Genomic DNA, 22,308 nt, shown 5'->3' on the forward strand with positions numbered 1-22,308 from the left:
ATTGTAGTAGTTAAATGAGTTGTAGGGTATTATTGTAGTAGTTAAATGAGTTGTAGTGTATTATTGTAGTAGGTAAAGGGTATTATTGTAGTAGGTAAAGGGTATTATTGTAGTAGGTAAAGGGTATTATTGTAGTAGGTAAAGGGTATTATTGTAGTAGTTAAAGGGTATTATTGTAGTAGGTAAAGGGTATTATTGTAGTAGGTAAAGGGTATTATTGTAGTAGTTAAAGGGTATTATTGTAGTAGTTAAAGGGTATTATTGTAGTAGGTAAAGGGTATTATTGTAGTAGGTAAAGGGTATTATTGTAGTAGTTAAAGGGTATTATTGTAGTAGGTAAAGGGTATTATTGTAGTAGGTAAAGGGTATTATTGTAGTAGGTAAAGGGTATTATTGTAGTAGGTAAAGGGTATTATTGTAGTAGGTAAAGGGTATTATTGTAGTAGGTAAAGGGTATTATTGTAGTAGTTAAAGGGTATTATTGTAGTAGGTAAAGGGTATTATTGTAGTAGGTAAAGGGTATTATTGTAGTAGGTAAAGGGTATTATTGTAGTAGGTAAAGGGTATTATTGTAGTAGGTAAAGGGTATTATTGTAGTAGGTAAAGGGTATTATTGTAGTAGGTAAAGGGTATTATTGTAGTAGTTAAAGGGTATTATTGTAGTAGGTAAAGGGTATTATTGTAGTAGGTAAAGGGTATTATTGTAGTAGGTAAAGGGTATTATTGTAGTAGGTAAAGGGTTTTATTGTAGTAGGTAAAGGGTATTATTGTAGTAGGTAAAGGGTATTATTGTAGTAGGTAAAGGGTATTATTGTAGTAGTTAATGTATTATTGTAGTAGGTAAAGGGTTTTATTGTAGTAGGTAAAGGGTATTATTGTAGTAGGTAAAGGGTATTATTGTAGTAGGTAAAGGGTATTATTGTAGTAGGTAATGAGGTAAAGGGTATTATTGTAGTAGTTAATGTATTATTGTAGTAGGTAAAGGGTTTTATTGTAGTAGGTAAAGGGTATTATTGTAGTAGGTAAAGGGTATTATTGTAGTAGGTAAAGGGTATTATTGTAGTAGGTAAAGGGTATTATTGTAGTAGGTAAAGGGTATTATTGTAGTAGGTAAAGGGTATTATTGTAGTAGGTAAAGGGTATTATTGTAGTAGGTAAAGGGTATTATTGTAGTAGGTAAAGGGTTTTATTGTAGTAGGTAAAGGGTATTATTGTAGTAGGTAAAGGGTATTATTGTAGTAGGTAAAGGGTATTATTGTAGTAGTTAAAGGGTATTATTGTAGTAGGTAAAGGGTATTATTGTAGTAGGTAAAGGGTATTATTGTAGTAGGTAAAGGGTATTATTGTAGTAGGTAAAGGGTATTATTGTAGTAGGTAAAGGGTATTATTGTAGTAGGTAAAGGGTATTATTGTAGTAGGTAAAGGGTATTATTGTAGTAGGTAAAGGGTATTATTGTAGTAGGTAAAGGGTATTATTGTAGTAGGTAAAGGGTATTATTGTAGTAGTTAAAGGGTATTATTGTAGTAGGTAAAGGGTATTATTGTAGTAGGTAAAGGGTATTATTGTAGTAGTTAAAGGGTATTATTGTAGTAGGTAAAGGGTATTATTGTAGTAGGTAAAGGGTATTATTGTAGTAGGTAAAGGGTATTATTGTAGTAGGTAAAGGGTATTATTGTAGTAGGTAAAGGGTATTATTGTAGTAGGTAAAGGGTATTATTGTAGTAGGTAATGATGTAAAGGGTATTATTGTAGTAGGTAAAGGGTATTATTGTAGTAGGTAAAGGGTATTATTGTAGTAGTTAAAGGGTATTATTGTAGTAGGTAAAGGGTATTATTGTAGTAGGTAAAGGGTATTATTGTAGTAGTTAAATGATTTGTAGTGTATTATTGTAGTAGGTAAAGGGTATTATTGTAGTAGGTAATGATGTAAAGGGTATTATTGTAGTAGGTAAAGGGTATTATTGTAGTAGGTAAAGGGTATTATTGTAGTAGGTAATGATGTAAAGGGTATTATTGTAGTAGGTAAAGGGTATTATTGTAGTAGGTAAAGGGTATTATTGTAGTAGGTAAAGGGTATTATTGTAGTAGGTAAAGGGTATTATTGTAGTAGGTAAAGGGTATTATTGTAGTAGGTAAAGGGTATTATTGTAGTAGGTAAAGGGTATTATTGTAGTAGTTAAAGGGTATTATTGTAGTAGTTAAAGGGTATTATTGTAGTAGGTAAAGGGTATTATTGTAGTAGGTAAAGGGTATTATTGTAGTAGGTAAAGGGTATTATTGTAGTAGGTAAAGGGTATTATTGTAGTAGTTAAAGGGTATTATTGTAGTAGTTAAATGATTTGTAGTGTATTATTGTAGTAGGTAAAGGGTATTATTGTAGTAGGTAATGATGTAAAGGGTATTATTGTAGTAGGTAAAGGGTATTATTGTAGTAGGTAAAGGGTATTATTGTAGTAGGTAAAGGGTATTATTGTAGTAGTTAAAGGGTATTATTGTAGTAGGTAAAGGGTATTATTGTAGTAGGTAAAGGGTATTATTGTAGTAGGTAAAGGGTATTATTGTAGTAGGTAAAGGGTATTATTGTAGTAGGTAAAGGGTATTATTGTAGTAGTTAAAGGGTATTATTGTAGTAGGTAAAGGGTATTATTGTAGTAGGTAAAGGGTATTATTGTAGTAGGTAAAGGGTATTATTGTAGTAGTTAAAGGGTATTATTGTAGTAGGTAAAGGGTATTATTGTAGTAGGTAAAGGGTATTATTGTAGTAGGTAAAGGGTATTATTGTAGTAGTTAAAGGGTATTATTGTAGTAGGTAAAGGGTATTATTGTAGTAGGTAAAGGGTATTATTGTAGTAGGTAAAGGGTATTATTGTAGTAGGTAAAGGGTATTATTGTAGTAGGTAAAGGGTATTATTGTAGTAGGTAAAGGGTATTATTGTAGTAGGTAATGATGTAAAGGGTATTATTGTAGTAGGTAAAGGGTATTATTGTAGTAGGTAAAGGGTATTATTGTAGTAGTTAAAGGGTATTATTGTAGTAGGTAAAGGGTATTATTGTAGTAGGTAAAGGGTATTATTGTAGTAGTTAAATGATTTGTAGTGTATTATTGTAGTAGGTAAAGGGTATTATTGTAGTAGGTAATGATGTAAAGGGTATTATTGTAGTAGGTAAAGGGTATTATTGTAGTAGGTAAAGGGTATTATTGTAGTAGGTAATGGGTATTATTGTAGTAGTTAAAGGGTATTATTGTAGTAGGTAAAGGGTATTATTGTAGTAGTTAAAGGGTATTATTGTAGTAGGTAAGTAAAGGGTATTATTGTAGTAGGTAAAGGGTATTATTGTAGTAGGTAAAGGGTATTATTGTAGTAGGTAAAGGGTATTATTGTAGTAGGTAAAGGGTATTATTGTAGTAGGTAAAGGGTATTATTGTAGTAGTTAAAGGGTATTATTGTAGTAGGTAAAGGGTATTATTGTAGTAGGTAAAGGGTATTATTGTAGTAGGTAAAGGGTATTATTGTAGTAGGTAAAGGGTATTATTGTAGTAGGTAAAGGGTATTATTGTAGTAGGTAAAGGGTATTATTGTAGTAGGTAAAGGGTATTATTGTAGTAGGTAAAGGGTATTATTGTAGTAGGTAAAGGGTATTATTGTAGTAGTTAAAGGGTATTATTGTAGTAGGTAAAGGGTATTATTGTAGTAGGTAAAGGGTATTATTGTAGTAGGTAAAGGGTATTATTGTAGTAGGTAAAGGGTTTTATTGTAGTAGGTAAAGGGTATTATTGTAGTAGGTAACGGGTATTATTGTAGTAGGTAATGTTTTATTCCTACCGGAGCCCCGTCCATGAAGACCTCCACTCCAGTGTTCTCGTACACAGTTGGTTTGTAGCACTCAGGGAAGGTCTCTGAGGTGAAGCGAACCAGGAGGGCCGTCTTCCCGACAGCACTGTCCCCCACCAGCACACACTTCACCTGGGTCTCCGCGCTCATGGCTGCTCCGCTCGGAACCCTGGGGGTTGTAGTCCTTTAGGGAGACGTTGAGTTGTAGTCCTGAAGCGGAGGAGGGTTGAGATCAGGGGGTTGTGACGTCCATAGTGATGGTGGTCACCTTCTCTGTGATACTCTGTGGGGGTTGTAGTTCTTTAGGGAGATGTTGTAGTCCTGAAGTAGAGGAGGGTTAGGATCAGCGGGTTGTGGTCACCTACTCTGTGATACTCTCTGTGGGGGTTGTAGTTCTTTAGGGAGATGTTGTAGTCCTGAAGTAGAGGAGGGTTAGGATCAGCGGGTTGTGGTCACCTACTCTGTGATACTCTCTGTGGGGGTTGTAGTTCTTTAGGGAGATGTTGTAGTCCTGAAGTAGAGGAGGGTTAGGATCAGCGGGTTGTGGTCACCTGGTGTGTAGAGTCATGATGCTAACTGCATGTGTCTCTCTCTCTCACCACAGAGTTTACTGGCTCTACTGCTCCAGTAGAGAAGCTGAAGGGCTCTGACTGTCTTCATATGGTTTTCACTCTGTCTCTCTCTCTACACACTCTCTCTCTACACACACACACCTCTCTCTACACACACACACCTCTCACTCTACACACACTCTCTCTACACACACACACCTCTCACTCTCTCTCTACACACGCTCTCTCTACACAAACACACCTCTCATTCTCTCTACACACACTCTCTCTCTCTCTACACACACACACCTCTCACTCTACACACACACACCTCTCACTCTACACACACACACACACACACTCTCTCTACACACACACACCTCTCACTCTACACACACACACCTCTCACTCTACACACACACACACACACACTCTCTCTACACACACACACCTCTCACTCTCTCTACACACACACACACTCTCTCTCTCTCTCTACACACACACACCTCTCACTCTACACACACACACACCTCTCACTCTACACACACTCTCTCTCTACACACACACACCTCTCACTCTACACACACACACCTCTCACTCTACACACACACACACACACACTCTCTCTACACACACACACACCTCTCACTCTCTCTACACACACACACACTCTCTCTCTCTCTCTCTCTACACACACACACCTCTCACTCTACACACACACTCATCTCACTCTACACACACACTCTCTATCTCTCTCTCTCTGTCTCTACACACACACTCTCTCTCTCTCTCTACACACACACACTCTCTACACACACCTCTCTCTCTCTACACACACACACCTCTCTCTACACACACACTCTCCCTCTCTCTACACACACTCTCTCTACACACACACTTTCTCTCTAACTCTCTCTCTCTCTTGCGCTACACACACACACACTCTCTCTCTCTCTCTACACACATACACACACTCTCTCTCTCTCTACACAAACACACTCTCTCTACACACACACACTCTCTCTCTAACTCTCTCTCTCTCTTGCGCTACACACACACACACTCTCTCTCTCTCTACACACACACACTCTCTCTCTACACACATACACACACTCTCTCTCTCTCTACATAAACACACTCTCTCTACACACACACACTCTCTCTCTACACACATACACTCTCTCTCTCTCTCTCTACACACACACACTCTCTCTCTACACACATACACTCTTTCTCTACACACATACACACTCTCTCTCTCTCTCTACACACACACACTCTCTCTCTACACACATACACTCTCTCTCTACACACATACACACTCTCTCTCTCCAACTCTCTCTCTCTGTCTAAACACAGCCCCCCCCCATCTATCTCAGTTCCTCTTCACTTACCTCTCTGTGTTCTCCACGGAGTTGACACCAGGCTCCGCCTCCTGCGATCAATCGAGGTCACCTGACGTCACAGGTGATTATTCCATCCAATCAGGGCCCGGCATACGGTAGAGAGCTGTGAGAACATTATCTGATGAGGACACCGTTGACTCCGTGAGAGAGGGGGGGGGGTTGCTCTAATAAAGTAGAGCTACTAATTGTGCAGGTATTCGTTCCAGCCCAGCACTAAAACACATCAGATTCAGCTTTTTTTTTATTAGGCTGCACATATGTAATACACTGTGACGAGCTGCTGATGTAAAAGAAGGGCTATTTAAAATAAAATAAGTGATTGATTGACATTTAAATTTACAGAGAAAAGCTGGCCGAAATCTGAGGCATGTACCTTCTCCTCTCCGTAGTGACCCAGCCATGTATGAGGGAGGGAGGACAGAGCAGACCCATAGATGTGGTTATTAACTCCTACAGTGATAACGCCAGAGAAGAGGGAGGGAGGACAGAGCCGACCCATAGATGTGGTTATTAACTCCTACAGTGATAACGCCAGAGAAGAGGGAGGGAGGGACAGCACCGACCCATAGATGTGGTTATTAACTCCTACAGTGATAACGCCAGAGAAGAGGGAGGGAGGACAGAGCCGACCCATAGATGTGGTTATTAACTCCTACAGTGATAACGCCAGAGAAGAGGGAGGGAGGACAGAGCCGACCCATAGATTTGGTTATTAACTCCTACAGTGATAACGCCAGAGAAGAGGGAGGGAGGACAGAGCCGACCCATAGATGTGGTTATTAACTCCTACAGTGATAACGCCAGAGAAGAGGGAGGGAGGACAGAGCCGACCCATAGATGTGGTTATTAACTCCTACAGTGATAACGCCAGAGAAGAGGGAGGGAGGACAGCACTGACCCATAGATTTGGTTATTAACTCCTACAGTGATAACGCCAGAGAAGAGGGAGGGAGGACAGAGCCGACCCATAGATGTGGTTATTAACTCCTACAGTGATAACGCCAGAGAAGAGGGAGGGAGGACAGAGCCGACCCATAGATTTGGTTATTAACTCCTACAGTGATAACGCCAGAGAAGAGGGAGGGAGGACAGAGCCGACCCATAGATGTGGTTATTAACTCCTACAGTGATAACGCCAGAGAAGAGGGAGGGAGGACAGAGCCGACCCATAGATGTGGTTATTAACTCCTACAGTGATAACGCCAGAGAAGAGGGAGGGAGGACAGAGCCGACCCATAGATTTGGTTATTAACCAATATATTCAAATATAAGGATTGACATATTTTCATTTAAAAAAAAAAAACGTTCTTTTGATTAATTTCTTCATACTATTTAATCTTTCCACATGTGCCTGCTCGTCAGGACACGGTCGTTCAGAGGAGCTACAGTAGCGAAACATCACATCGAACACAATCACTTAGTTTTACCTGTCTTTATTGACAGTTCTGTGTATATATCCATTTTTATTTTAAATGATTCATGATTTCGACTGGCTGTGAAACGCTGCCCGCCCGTCTCATCCCGACTCGTTCATTAATATGCGACAGCTGGAGAGGGAATTTGAATATTGAAACAATGTTGCAAATGTCGGAGAGACAGACGGCAACGGTTTATACAAATCACCGCTGTTGAAAACTAAACGTTACTCTAAAAGAAATGTCATATAATGTCTAGATGCTTTTTATAAATTGCCTGGCTGGGCTGATGAGACAGTGGATTGCACAGTCAGATGGAACGGACTAAATAGGCATTTTGACTTCTTAGATTTAGCTGGTGGTACTTTGTGGAATAGACAACGGCTGGAATGCGGGTTTAACCAATCAGCATCTAGGATTAGACCCACCCGTTGTATAATGACTAACTAGACTACTGACTATGAACTAGACTAGACAACTGACTACTAACTAGACTACAAACTAGACTAGACTACTAACTAGACTACTGACTACAAACTAGACTACTGACTACTAACTAGACTAGACTACTGACTAAATTATTGACTAGACTATTGACTACTAACTAGACTACTGACTAGATTACTGACTACTAACTAGACTACTGACTAGATCATTGACTAGACTACTGACTAGACTACTGACTACAAACTAGACTACTGACTACTAACTAGACTAGACTACTGACTAGATTATTGACTAGACTATTGACTACTAACTAGACTACTGACTAGATTACTGACTACTAACTAGACTACTGACTAGATCATTGACTAGATTACTGAATACTAACTAGACTACTAACTAGATAATTGACTAGACTACTGACTACAAACCAGACTACTGACTACTAACTAGACCTACTGACTAACTAGACTACTGACTGACTAGACTACTGACTAGATCATTGACTAGATTACTGAATACTAACTAGACTACTAACTAGATAATTGACTAGACTACTGACTACTAACCAGACTACTGACTACTAACTAGACCTACTGACTAACTAGACTACTGACTGACTAGACTACTGACTAGATCATTGACTAGATTACTGAATACTAACTAGACTACTGACTAGATCATTGACTAGACTACTGACTAGATCATTGACTAGACTATTGACTACTAACTAGACTACTGACTAGATTATTGACTACTAACTAGACTACTGACTAGATTACTGACTACTAACTAGACTACTGACTAGATCATTGACTAGATTACTGAATACTAACTAGACTACTAACTAGATAATTGACTAGACTACTGACTACTAACCAGACTACTGACTACTAACTAGACCTACTGACTAACTAGACTACTGACTGACTAGACTACTGACTAGATCATTGACTAGATTACTGCATACTAACTAGACTACTAACTAGATAATTGACTAGACTACTGACTACTAACCAGACTACTGACTACTAACTAGACCTACTGACTAACTAGATTACAGACTGACTAGACTCCTAACTAGACTACAGACTACTAACTAGACTGCTGACTCCTAACTAGACTCCCGACTAGACTCCTGACTACTAACTAGACTCCTAACTAGACTCCTGACTACTCTCCCTACACAGCAATGGCAGCCCCCCAGGAGCCAAATGCAGACCACAACAGACTGAAGGTGTGTTTTGTCTTGAACCCAACTGATCCTCTATTAGGGCGTGTAAAGGATATACCGGTATTGTTACTGACATCGAGAAATGCCCTTGTTTTGTTTAAAAGATGGACACCATTCACCATGACTTTATAGAAACACTAGATTAGAGAGTTAAGGGTTATTCAAACATCATCTACCCCCAGGAAGAGTTGAAAAGCTCTGTTCCTTCATCATCTACCCCCAGGAAGAGTTGAAAAGCTCTGTTCCTTCACCATCTACCCCCAGGAAGAGTTGAAAAGCTCTGTTCCTTCACCATCTACCCCCAGGAAGAGTTGAAAAGCTCTGTTCCTTCATCATCTACCCCCAGGAAGAGTTGAAAAGCTCTGTTCCTTCACCATCTACCCCCAGGAAGAGTTGAAAAGCTCCGTTCCTTCATCATCTACCCCCAGGAAGAGTTGAAAAGCTCCGTTCCTTCACCATCTACCCCCAGGAAGAGTTGAACAGCTCCGTTCCTTCACCATCTACCCCCATGAAGAGTTGAAAAGCTCTGTTCCTTCATCATCTACCCCCAGGAAGAGTTGAACAGCTCCGTTCCTTCATCATCTACCCCCAGGAAGAGTTGAAAAGCTCCGTTCTTCACCCTGCCATGATAACTGACATTTTGTTTTCACCTACTTTACCCCCCACATCACGACGGTCTAGAAGCATAGTGCAGAGAGGCCCACTAAACTCAACTTTAGCCATTCAAACAGAGCCTATTTATGTGAAACCAAATGTAAGGGATTAATGTGTGTCGTTTATCATTTTATTGAGATACAAATAGTTAAAATTGGATAATAACATTGTTTTTGTGTGTAGGACTATTGGTTTAAACAATGAATATGAAACGCCAAATGATTCTGTGACTCTCCAATACATTAATAATGTATTTAGTAGGCTCATATTAAATGAGGTATTCTGGCTGGATTAAAACAAAAAGACATGAAAACAAAACAAAACAACTTTTGTTACTTGTCGTAGACAGAAGAATAGAACAAAAGATAGCTCACCGTGTTGTCAGACGTCGACACCGCAGCCTGTCTTCATGATGGCAACGGGCGGATGTCGCGCTCCAACTCAAAGCATTTTTTTGGGGGGGGACTCGGAGACGGTTTGGTGCCTCGGTAGAAAAGTAACTTCTTTTTTTTTTACGGTATATACATTATTCTACTTTTATAAATACTGCTTAAAGCGAAAGTAAATCGCCTAATTATTCGATATGCACAGAACTACTCATACACGTTTATATGCGTCACTTACACAGCTTACTACTTACTATCTGTACAAAAAACGGAGAGGGAAATGAGATGCGCTGTCTCTCTCTCTCTCTCTCTCTCATCTCACTAACAGCATCCGTTTGTTGAGTGTGGAGGAGGAGGTGTGTTGATGCCGTTTCGTTTCTGTTGTTTTTGATCGCTTAGATAGACAACTTTACGCAGTAGCTTGGGGTTAATGTGTTTATATATGAAACGTGGCGTGTGGCCTCATAACGACAGACTTTACGCAGTAGCTGTGAGTTAATGTGTTTACATCTAAAACGTGGCGTGTGGCCTCATAACGACAGACTTTACGCAGTAGCTGTGAGTTAATGTGTTTACATCTAAAACGTGGCGTGTGGCCTCATAACGACAGACTTTACGCAGTAGCTTGGGGTTAATGTGTTTATATATGAAACGTGGCGTGTGGCCTCATAACGACAGACTTTACGCAGTAGCTTGGAGTTAACGTGTTTATATATGAAACGTGGCGTGTGGCCTCATAACGACAGACTTTACGCAGTAGCTGTGAGTTAATGTGTTTACATCTAAAACGTGGCGTGTGGCCTCATAACGACAGACTTTACGCAGTAGCTGTGAGTTAACGTGTTTATATATGAAACGTGGCGTGTGGCCTCATAACGACAGACTTTACGCAGTAGCTTGGAGTTAATGTGTTTACATCTAAAACGTGGCGTGTGGCCTCATAACGACAGACTTTACGCAGTAGCTGTGAGTTAATGTGTTTATATATGAAACGTGGCGTGTGGCCTCATAACGACAAGACAGGAGTTGGAGGACAAGGGAAATAAAACCTCGAAAGTTAATCAATACCAATATATTTTCCAATGCATCCTCTCTGGTTAGGATATGTTAATTGCTAATTGGAAAAAGGACCCTATATCATTCTCTGTAGACGTATAACGGGCATAGTAACTATTTTGTCAAAAGGTTCTCCGTCATGACTATGAGTCGACTTGTTATGGAACGAAATAATTGTGCGTCATGTTTATCGAAAGGAAAGTAGTGAGAAATTACCGACACCGTAGGGTGCCGTTCAGTTCTCTTGAACGTTTGCTACGTTCCGCAACAATTTGTACTGTAGGACACGTTTCCACAAAACGTTCTCGAACGGGGCTTTTGGAGGTACGTTTCCTCCCCGTTCGGTGGGTGTGGCTTCAAGCAATGAGTGACGTGTTTCAACGGTAGTGGCCATGCTGACCGCGCCCCCCCCCCCCCCCCCAAAACCACAACATCACCGTTTGTACAGCACCGTTTCCGTTCAATAACACGTTCCAGAACGTAACAATGTACTGAACGCAGCCCGTGAGTCAGATGAACCGTTCCTTCCCACGCCGGTATGGGGGATACACCACGAGACGAGAGCGTTAAAGGGGGATGGGGGGACGGAGCAGATGAACGGATGCTGCCACACTATAGCACCTGCTTTAATTCATTAACTAATTTCACCTTTATTTAACAAGGAAAGTCAGTTATGAATAAATTATTATTTACAATGACCGCCTACCAAAAGGGGCCTGGGATTAAAAATATAAATATAGGGAAAAAACACTCACCACAACAAGGAGAGACAACACAACAGGACATAAAGACTGGTTGCCAACCAACTAAAACACACACACACACACACTGTGACTTGATTTGATTGTGTTCCAAAAGTGAACAGACAATGTTCTTTATTGAAAATATAATTTGTAAAAAAATTTAAAAAAAATACATAAGAAAATGAATCAACAATTATGAAAATAAAAATATACCCTTTCCTTTGGTAGCCTACAATTCCCTTTAGGAGTCAGTCCCTAAACCCTTTAGGAGTCAGTCCCTAAACCCTTTAGGAGTCAGTCCCTAACCCTTTAGGAGTCAGTCTCTAACCCTTTAGGAGTCAGTCCCTAACCCTTTAGGAGTCAGTCTCTAACCCTTTAGGAGTCAGTCCCTAACCCCTTTAGGAGTCAGTCCCTAACCCTTTAGGAGTCAGTCTCTAACCCTTTAGGAGTCAGTCCCTAAACCCTTTAGGAGTCAGTCCCTAACCCTAACCCTTTAGGAGTCAGTCCCTAACCCTTTAGGAGTCAGTCCCTAACCCTTTAGGAGTCAGTCTCTAACCCTTTAGGAGTCAGTCCCTAACCCTTTAGGAGTTAGTCCATAACCCTTTAGGAGTCAGTCCCTAACCCTTTAGGAGTCAGTCTCTAACCCTTTAGGAGTCAGTCCCTAAACCCTTTAGGAGTCAGTCCCTAACCCTAACCCTTTAGGAGTCAGTCCCTAACCCTTTAGGAGTCAGTCCCTAACCCTTTAGGAGTCAGTCTCTAACCCTTTAGGAGTCAGTCCCTAACCCTTTAGGAGTTAGTCCATAACCCTTTAGGAGTCAGTCCCTAACCCTTTAGGAGTCAGTCTCTAACCCTTTAGGAGTCAGTCCCTAAACCCTTTAGGAGTCAGTCCCTAACCCTTTAGGAGTCAGTCCCTAAACCCTTTAGGAGTCAGTCCCTAAACCCTTTAGGAGTCAGTCCCTAACCCTTTAGGAGTCAGTCTCTAACCCTTTAGGAGTCAGTCCCTAAACCCTTTAGGAGTCAGTCCCTAACCCTAACCCTTTAGGAGTCAGTCCCTAACCCTAACCCTTTAGGAGTCAGTCCCTAAACCATTTAGGAGTCAGTCCCTAACCCTTTAGGAGTCAGTCCCTAACTCTTTAGGAGTCAGTCCCTAACCCTTTAGGAGTCAGTCTCTAACCCTTTAGGAGTCAGTCCCTAAACCCTTTAGGAGTCAGTCCCTAACCCTTTAGGAGTCAGTCCCTAAACCCTTTAGGAGTCAGTCCCTAACCCTTTAGGAGTCCGTCTCTAACCCTTTAGGAGTCAGTCCCTAACCCCTAACCCTTTAGGAGTCAGTCCCTAACCCTTTAGGAGTCAGTCCCTAACCCCTTTAGGAGTCAGTCCCTAACCCTTTAGGAGTCAGTCCCTAAACCCTTTAGGAGTCAGTCCCTAACCCTAACCCTTTAGGAGTCAGTCCCTAACCCTAACCCTTTAGGAGTCAGTCCCTAACCCTTTAGGAGTCAGTCCCTAACCCTTTAGGAGTCAGTCTCTAACCCTTTAGGAGTCAGTCCCTAACCCTTTAGGAGTTAGTCCATAACCCTTTAGGAGTCAGTCCCTAACCCTTTAGGAGTCAGTCTCTAACCCTTTAGGAGTCAGTCCCTAAACCCTTTAGGAGTCAGTCCCTAACCCTTTAGGAGTCAGTCCCTAAACCATTTAGGAGTCAGTCCCTAAACCCTTTAGGAGTCAGTCCCTAACCCTTTAGGAGTCAGTCTCTAACCCTTTAGGAGTCAGTCCCTAAACCCTTTAGGAGTCAGTCCCTAACCCTAACCCTTTAGGAGTCAGTCCCTAACCCTAACCCTTTAGGAGTCAGTCCCTAAACCATTTAGGAGTCAGTCCCTAACCCTTTAGGAGTCAGTCCCTAACTCTTTAGGAGTCAGTCCCTAACCCTTTAGGAGTCAGTCTCTAACCCTTTAGGAGTCAGTCCCTAAACCCTTTAGGAGTCAGTCCCTAACCCTTTAGGAGTCAGTCCCTAACCCTTTAGGAGTCCGTCTCTAACCCTTTAGGAGTCAGTCCCTAACCCCTAACCCTTTAGGAGTCAGTCCCTAACCCTTTAGGAGTCAGTCCCTAACCCTTTAGGAGTCAGTCCCTAACCCCTAACCCTTTAGGAGTCAGTCCCTAACCCTAACCCTTTAGGAGTCAGTCCCTAACCCTAACCCTTTAGGAGTCAGTCCCTAACCCTAACCCTTTAGGAGTCAGTCCCTAAACCATTTAGGAGTCAGTCCCTAACCCTTTAGGAGTCAGTCCCAAACCTTTTAGGAGTCATTACCTAACCCATTTATGAGTCAGTCCCTAACCCTTTAGGAGTCAGTCCCTAACCCATTTACGATTCCCTCTATAGAGAATAGAGGGCCATTTGGATTCCCTCTATAGAGAATTTGGATTCCCTATATAGAGAATAGGGGGCCATTTGGGACAGCCATAAAGTAGAACAAAACCAAACACTGTTTCTGTCAACACTCTTCGATCTAATGTATAAACGGCCCGGTTATCACTTCTGATCTAATGTATAAACGGCCCAGATATCACTTCTGATCTAATGTATAAACGGCCCAGATATCACTTCTGATCTAATGTATAAACGGCCCAGATATCACTTCTGATCTAATGTATAAACGGCCCAGATATCACTTCTGATCTAATGTATAAACGGGCCAGATATCACTTCTGATCTAATGTATAAACGGCCCAGATATCACTTCTGATCTAATGTATAAACGGCCCAGATATCACTTCTGATCTAATGTATAAACGGGCCAGATATCACTTCTGATCTAATGTATAAACGGGCCAGATATCACTTCTGATCTAATGTATAAACGGCCCAGATATCACTTCTGATCTAATGTATAAACGGCCCAGATATCACTTCTGATCTAATGTATAAACGGGCCAGATATCACTTCTGATCAAATGTATAAACGGCCCAGATATCACTTCTGATCTAATGTATAAACGGGCCAGATATCACTTCTGATCAAATGTATAAACGGCCCAGATATCACTTTTGATCTAATGTATAAACGGCCCGGTTATCACTTCTGATCTAATGTATAAACGGGCCAGATATCACTTCTGATCAAATGTATAAACGGCCCAGATATCACTTCTGATCTAATGTATAAACGGGCCAGATATCACTTCTGATCAAATGTATAAACGGGCCAGATATCACTTCTGATCAAATGTATAAACGGGCAAGATAACTTCTCTTAAAAATGATATAACCCCACACATTCACCATTACAGAAACATCATGTTAATATAAATGATATACACTTAGATTGACGTGGTTTTATAAAATCTAAAAATCTACATTTAATATAATTTAAAATGAACTCTCGCTCTGTCATTGTTTGTAAATCCTGATAAAGTTTCATACAAAAACAAAAATATTGTACAAACATGGCAACAGTGAAGACATTAAAATAGATTAAGACAATTTCTTCGGCAGCTATTAAAATAATTGTTAGAGACAGGGAGAGACAGACAGACAGAGAGAGACAGGGAGAGACAGACAGACAGAGAGAGACAGGGAGAGACAGACAGACAGACAGAGAGAGAGAGAGAGAGAGAGAGAGAGAGAGAGAGAAAGAGGGAGACACAGAGAGAGACAGAGAGAGAGAAAGAGAGAGACAGAGAGAGAGAGGTAGAGCGAGACAGAGAGAGAGACAGAGAGAGAGACAGAGAGAGAGAGACAGAGAGAGAGAGAGAGAGAGAGAGAGAGAGACAGAGAGAGAGAGAGACAGAGAGAGAGAGATACAGAGAGAGAGAGAGACAGAGAGAGAGACAGAGAGAGAGAGAGAGACAGAGAGAGAGAAGGGTGTGTTTTTTGTGTATGTGAGAGAGGAAGTGGTAGAGGTAGATTCCAGGGGAGAGGGGGAGGAGACAGTAGTGTCTGGATAAGGACAGTCAGTCACATCACAGCTTCATCTCAGTTCAGACACACCAACAACAGACCTGGCTTAGGCTCAGTAAACCTGGGGAGAGAGGCAGAGAGAGAGAGAGGGTGTAGAAAAAGAGGGGGAGAGGGGGGGAGAGAGAGGGTGAGTGTGTCGCGTTACCTAGTATTGACATAATGATTGTGTGTGTCCCTGTAGCCCAGTGTGTGTGTTGAGGTACCTGTAGCCCAGTGTGTGTGTTGAGGGACCTGTAGCCCAGTGTGTGTGTTGAGGTACCTGTAGCCAGTGTGTTGAGGTACCTGTAGCCCAGTGTGTGTGTGTACCTGTAGCCAGTGTGTTGAGGTACCTGTAGCCCAGTGTGTTGAGGTACCTGTAGCCAGTGTGTTGAGGTACCTGTAGCCCTGTGTGTGTGTGTGTACCTGTAGTCCAGTGTGTTGAGGTACCTGTAGCCCTGTGTGTGTGTGTGTACCTGTAGTCCAGTGTGTTGAGGTACCTGTAGCCCTGTGTGTTGAGGGACCTGTAGCCCTGTGTGTGTGTGTGTGTGTACCTGTAGCCCAGTGTGTTGAGGTACCTGTAGCCCAGTGTGTTGAGGTACCTGTAGCCCTGTGTGTTGAGGTACCTGTAGCCCTATGTGTGTGTACCTGTAGCCCTGTGTGTGTGTGTGTGTGTGTGTGTGTACCTGTAGCCCAGTGTGTGTACCTGTAGCCCAGTGTGTGTGTACCTGTAGCCCAGTGTGTTGAGGTACCTGTATCCCAGTGTGTGTGTTGAGGTACCTGTAGCCCAGTGTGTTGAGGTACCTGTAGCCCTATGTGTGTGTACCTGTAGCCCTGTGTGTGTGTGTGTGTGTGTGTGTACCTGTAGCCCAGTGTGTGTACCTGTAGCCCAGTGTGTGTGTACCTGTAGCCCAGTGTGTGTGTTGAGGTACCTGTAGCCCAGTGTGTGAGTTGAGGTACCTGTAGCCCAGTGTGTGTGTTGAGGTACCTGTAGCCCAGTGTGTGTGTTGAGGTACCTGTAGCCCAGTGTGTGTGTGTGTGTACCTGTAGCCCAGTGTGTTAAGGTACCTGTAGCCCAGTGTGTTGAGGTACCTGTAGCCTAGTGTGTTGAGGTACCTGTAGCCCAGTGTGTGTGTTGAGGTACCTGTAGCCCAGTGTGTGTGTTGAGGTACCTGTAGCCCAGTGTGTGTGTTGAGGTACCTGTAGCCCAGTGTGTGTGTGTGTGTGTACCTGTAGCCCAGTGTGTTAAGGTACCTGTAGCCCTGTGTGTTGAGGTACCTGTAGCCCAGTGTGTTGAGGTACCTGTAGCCCAGTGCGTGTGTTGAGGTACCTGTAGCCCAGTGTGTGTGTTGAGGTACCTGTAGCCCAGTGTGTGTGTTGAGGTACCTGTAGCCCTGTGTGTTGAGGTACCTGTAGCCCAGTGTGTTGAGGTACCTGTAGCCCAGTGCGTGTGTTGAGGTACCTGTAGCCCAGTGTGTGTGTTGAGGTACCTGTAGCCCAGTGTGTGTGTTGAGGTACCTGTAGCCCAGTGTGTGTGTACCTGTAGCCCAGTGTGTGTGTTGAGGTACCTGTAGCCCAGTGTGTGTGTTGAGGTACCTGTAGCCCAGTGTGTGTATGTAAAGGTACCTGTAGCCCAGTGTGTAAAGGTACCTGTAGCCCTGTGTGTTGAGGTACCTGTAGCCCAGTGTGTGTGTGTGTGTGTACCTGTAGCCCAGTGTGTGTGTGTGTGTGTGTACCTGTAGCCCAGTGTGTAAAGGTACCTGTAGCCCTGTGTGTTGAGGTAGTCTATGACAGCAGGGCGGATACGAGCCACTCCTCCCTGGCTGTGGTTCCCTCTTCCTGTTATAACTGACAGCTGAGACCTACACACACCCTGCTGACACTCTATATTCACACACACACACACACACACACACACACACACACACACACACACAGGGAAAGGAGGAGAACATGTGGTCACATTTAGGGAACAAAACTCTGTGGTCTTCCTCTCTAACTCCTCTTCATCACACAGCCTGGAGGTCTAGCTAGGTGTACCTGTGGTCTTCCTCTCTAACACCTCTTCATCACACAGCCTGGAGGTCTAGCTAGGTGTACCTGTGGTCTTCCTCTCTAACACCTCTTCATCACGCAGCCTGGAGGTCTAGCTAGGTGTACCTGTGGTCTTCCTCTCTAACACCTCTTCATCACGCAGCCTGGAGGTCTAGCTAGGTGTACCTGTGGTCTTCCTCTCTAACACCTCTTCATCACACAGCCTGGAGGTCTAGCTAGGTGTACCTGTGGTCTTCCTCTCTAACACCTCTTCATCACGCAGCCTGGAGGTCTAGCTAGGTGTACCTGTGGTCTTCCTCTCTAACACCTCTTCATCACGCAGCCTGGAGGTCTAGCTAGGTGTACCTGTGGTCTTCCTCTCTAACACCTCTTCATCACGCAGCCTGGAGGTCTAGCTAGGTGTACCTGTGGTCTTCCTCTCTAACACCTCTTCATCACGCAGCCTGGAGGTCTAGCTAGGTGTACCTGTGGTCTTCCTCTCTAACACCTCTTCATCACGCAGCCTGGAGGTCTAGCTAGGTGTACCTGTGGTCTTCCTCTCTAACACCTCTTCATCACGCAGCCTGGAGGTCTAGCTAGGTGTACCTGTGGTCTTCCTCTCTAACACCTCTTCATCACACAGCCTGGAGGTCTAGCTAGGTGTACCTGTGGTCTTCCTCTCTAACACCTCTTCATCACGCAGCCTGGAGGTCTAGCAAGGTGTACCTGTGGTCTTCCTCTCTAACACCTCTTCATCACGCAGCCTGGAGGTCTAGCTAGGTGTACCTGTGGTCTTCCTCTCTAACACCTCTTCATCACGCAGCCTGGAGGTCTAGCTAGGTGTACCTGTGGTCTTCCTCTCTAACACCTCTTCATCACACAGCCTGGAGGTCTAGCTAGGTGTACCTGTGGTCTTCCTCTCTAACACCTCTTCATCACGCAGCCTGGAGGTCTAGCTAGGTGTACCTGTGGTCTTCCTCTCTAACACCTCTTCATCACGCAGCCTGGAGGTCTAGCTAGGTGTACCTGTGGTCTTCCTCTCTAACACCTCTTCATCACGCAGCCTGGAGGTCTAGCTAGGTGTACCTGTGGTCTTCCTCTCTAACACCTCTTCATCACGCAGCCTGGAGGTCTAGCTAGGTGTACCTGTGGTCTTCCTCTCTAACACCTCTTCATCACACAGCCTGGAGGTCTAGCTAGGTGTACCTGTGGTCTTCCTCTCTAACACCTCTTCATCACGCAGCCTGGAGGTCTAGCTAGGTGTACCTGTGGTCTTCCTCTCTAACACCTCTTCATCACGCAGCCTGGAGGTCTAGCTAGGTGTACCTGTGGTCTTCCTCTCTAACACCTCTTCATCACGCAGCCTGGAGGTCTAGCTAGGTGTACCTGTGGTCTTCCTCTCTAACACCTCTTCATCACACAGCCTGGAGGTCTAGCTAGGTGTACCTGTGGTCTTCCTCTCTAACACCTCTTCATCACGCAGCCTGGAGGTCTAGCTAGGTGTACCTGTGGTCTTCCTCTCTAACACCTCTTCATCACGCAGCCTGGAGGTCTAGCTAGGTGTACCTGTGGTCTTCCTCTCTAACACCTCTTCATCACGCAGCCTGGAGGTCTAGCTAGGTGTACCTGTGGTCTTCCTCTCTAACACCTCTTCATCACGCAGCCTGGAGGTCTAGCTAGGTGTACCTGTGGTCTTCCTCTCTAACACCTCTTCATCACGCAGCCTGGAGGTCTAGCTAGGTGTACCTGTGGTCTTCCTCTCTAACACCTCTTCATCACACAGCCTGGAGGTCTAGCTAGGTGTACCTGTGGTCTTCCTCTCTAACACCTCTTCATCACGCAGCCTGGAGGTCTAGCTAGGTGTACCTGTGGTCTTCCTCTCTAACACCTCTTCATCACGCAGCCTGGAGGTCTAGCTAGGTGTACCTGTGGTCTTCCTCTCTAACACCTCTTCATCACGCAGCCTGGAGGTCTAGCTAGGTGTACCTGTGGTCTTCCTCTCTAACACCTCTTCATCACACAGCCTGGAGGTCTAGCTAGGTGTACCTGTGGTCTTCCTCTCTAACACCTCTTCATCACGCAGCCTGGAGGTCTAGCTAGGTGTACCTGTGGTCTTCCTCTCTAACACCTCTTCATCACGCAGCCTGGAGGTCTAGCTAGGTGTACCTGTGGTCTTCCTCTCTAACACCTCTTCATCACGCAGCCTGGAGGTCTAGCTAGGTGTACCTGTGGTCTTCCTCTCTAACACCTCTTCATCACGCAGCCTGGAGGTCTAGCTAGGTGTACCTGTGGTCTTCCTCTCTAACACCTCTTCATCACACAGCCTGGAGGTCTAGCTAGGTGTACCTGTGGTCTTCCTCTTCATCACTCAGCCTGGAGGTCTAGCTAGGTGTACCTGTGGTCTTCCTCTCTAACACCTCTTCATCACGCAGCCTGGAGGTCTAGCTAGGTGTACCTGTGGTCTTCCTCTCTAACACCTCTTCATCACACAGCCTGGAGGTCTAGCTAGGTGTACCTGTGGTCTTCCTCTCTAACACCTCTTCATCACGCAGCCTGGAGGTCTAGCTAGGTGTACCTGTGGTCTTCCTCTCTAACACCTCTTCATCACACAGCCTGGAGGTCTAGCTAGGTGTACCTGTGGTCTTCCTCTCTAACACCTCTTCATCACGCAGCCTGGAGGTCTAGCTAGGTGTACCTGTGGTCTTCCTCTCTAACACCTCTTCATCACGCAGCCTGGAGGTCTAGCTAGGTGTACCTGTGGTCTTCCTCTCTAACACCTCTTCATCACGCAGCCTGGAGGTCTAGCTAGGTGTACCTGTGGTCTTCCTCTCTAACACCTCTTCATCACGCAGCCTGGAGGTCTAGCTAGGTGTACCTGTGGTCTTCCTCTCTAACACCTCTTCATCACGCAGCCTGGAGGTCTAGCTAGGTGTACCTGTGGTCTTCCTCTCTAACACCTCTTCATCACGCAGCCTGGAGGTCTAGCTAGGTGTACCTGTGGTCTTCCTCTCTAACACCTCTTCATCACACAGCCTGGAGGTCTAGCTAGGTGTACCTGTGGTCTTCCTCTCTAACACCTCTTCATCACGCAGCCTGGAGGTCTAGCTAGGTGTACCTGTGGTCTTCCTCTCTAACACCTCTTCATCACGCAGCCTGGAGGTCTAGCTAGGTGTACTTGTGGTCTTCCTCTCTAACACCTCTTCATCACGCAGCCTGGAGGTCTAGCTAGGTGTACCTGTGGTCTTCCTCTCTAACACCTCTTCATCACACAGCCTGGAGGTCTAGCTAGGTGTACCTGTGGTCTTCCTCTCTAACACCTCTTCATCACGCAGCCTGGAGGTCTAGCTAGGTGTACCTGTGGTCTTCCTCTCTAACACCTCTTCATCACGCAGCCTGGAGGTCTAGCTAGGTGTACCTGTGGTCTTCCTCTCTAACACCTCTTCATCACGCAGCCTGGAGGTCTAGCTAGGTGTACCTGTGGTCTTCCTCTCTAACACCTCTTCATCACGCAGCCTGGAGGTCTAGCTAGGTGTACCTGTGGTCTTCCTCTCTAACACCTCTTCATCACACAGCCTGGAGGTCTAGCTAGGTGTACCTGTGGTCTTCCTCTCTAACACCTCTTCATCACGCAGCCTGGAGGTCTAGCTAGGTGTACCTGTGGTCTTCCTCTCTAACACCTCTTCATCACGCAGCCTGGAGGTCTAGCTAGGTGTACCTGTGGTCTTCCTCTCTAACACCTCTTCATCACGCAGCCTGGAGGTCTAGCTAGGTGTACCTGTGGTCTTCCTCTCTAACACCTCTTCATCACACAGCCTGGAGGTCTAGCTAGGTGTACCTGTGGTCTTCCTCTCTAACACCTCTTCATCACGCAGCCTGGAGGTCTAGCTAGGTGTACCTGTGGTCTTCCTCTCTAACACCTCTTCATCACGCAGCCTGGAGGTCTAGCTAGGTGTACCTGTGGTCTTCCTCTCTAACACCTCTTCATCACGCAGCCTGGAGGTCTAGCTAGGTGTACCTGTGGTCTTCCTCTCTAACACCTCTTCATCACGCAGCCTGGAGGTCTAGCTAGGTGTACCTGTGGTCTTCCTCTCTAACACCTCTTCATCACACAGCCTGGAGGTCTAGCTAGGTGTACCTGTGGTCTTCCTCTTCATCACTCAGCCTGGAGGTCTAGCTAGGTGTACCTGTGGTCTTCCTCTCTAACACCTCTTCATCACGCAGCCTGGAGGTCTAGCTAGGTGTACCTGTGGTCTTCCTCTCTAACACCTCTTCATCACACAGCCTGGAGGTCTAGCTAGGTGTACCTGTGGTCTTCCTCTCTAACACCTCTTCATCACGCAGCCTGGAGGTCTAGCTAGGTGTACCTGTGGTCTTCCTCTCTAACACCTCTTCATCACACAGCCTGGAGGTCTAGCTAGGTGTACCTGTGGTCTTCCTCTCTAACACCTCTTCATCACGCAGCCTGGAGGTCTAGCTAGGTGTACCTGTGGTCTTCCTCTCTAACACCTCTTCATCACACAGCCTGGAGGTCTAGCTAGGTGTACCTGTGGTCTTCCTCTCTAACACCTCTTCATCACGCAGCCTGGAGGTCTAGCTAGGTGTACCTGTGGTCTTCCTCTCTAACTC

At 44.4% G+C, this 22,308-nt stretch overlaps 2 protein-coding genes across 8 annotated transcripts in view; both read right to left on the bottom strand.

Annotated features, from left to right (window-relative positions):
* LOC118936877 (rho-related GTP-binding protein RhoH-like) overlaps window positions 1–10,260 on the bottom strand; it is a 14,753-nt gene extending 4,493 nt beyond the window's left edge. The window contains exons 1-3 of one of the 2 annotated variants that reach the window (XM_090209515.1): window positions 9,913–10,260; window positions 5,780–5,894; window positions 3,826–4,044 (exon numbers count right to left, since the gene is read on the bottom strand). In XM_090209515.1, coding sequence (XP_090065641.1) covers window positions 3,826–3,984 — 159 coding nt within the window. In that variant the 5' untranslated portion in view covers window positions 3,985–4,044; window positions 5,780–5,894; window positions 9,913–10,260. Of the gene's footprint in view, window positions 1–3,825; window positions 4,346–5,779; window positions 5,895–9,912 lie in introns of both variants that reach the window. The other variant, XM_090209513.1, reaches the window with a different exon arrangement.
* Window positions 10,261–11,815: 1,555 nt separating this feature from the next.
* LOC110512617 (uncharacterized) overlaps window positions 11,816–22,308 on the bottom strand; it is an 82,372-nt gene continuing 71,879 nt past the window's right edge. For all 6 annotated transcript variants that reach the window (XR_016488661.1, XR_016488660.1, XM_090209504.1 and 3 more), the window contains 2 exons: window positions 17,409–17,532; window positions 11,816–15,733 (listed from right to left, as the gene is read on the bottom strand). Coding sequence is in view for 4 of the 6 variants with exons in the window: in XM_090209504.1 (XP_090065630.1) it covers window positions 15,688–15,733; window positions 17,409–17,532 (170 nt within the window). In the remaining 2 variants the exon portion in view is untranslated. The remainder of the gene's footprint in view (window positions 15,734–17,408; window positions 17,533–22,308) is intronic.

This window comes from Oncorhynchus mykiss, chromosome 19 (genome assembly GCF_057628025.1).
Source record: "Oncorhynchus mykiss isolate SJ-2025 chromosome 19, ASM5762802v1, whole genome shotgun sequence".
NCBI lineage: Eukaryota > Metazoa > Chordata > Actinopteri > Salmoniformes > Salmonidae > Oncorhynchus > Oncorhynchus mykiss.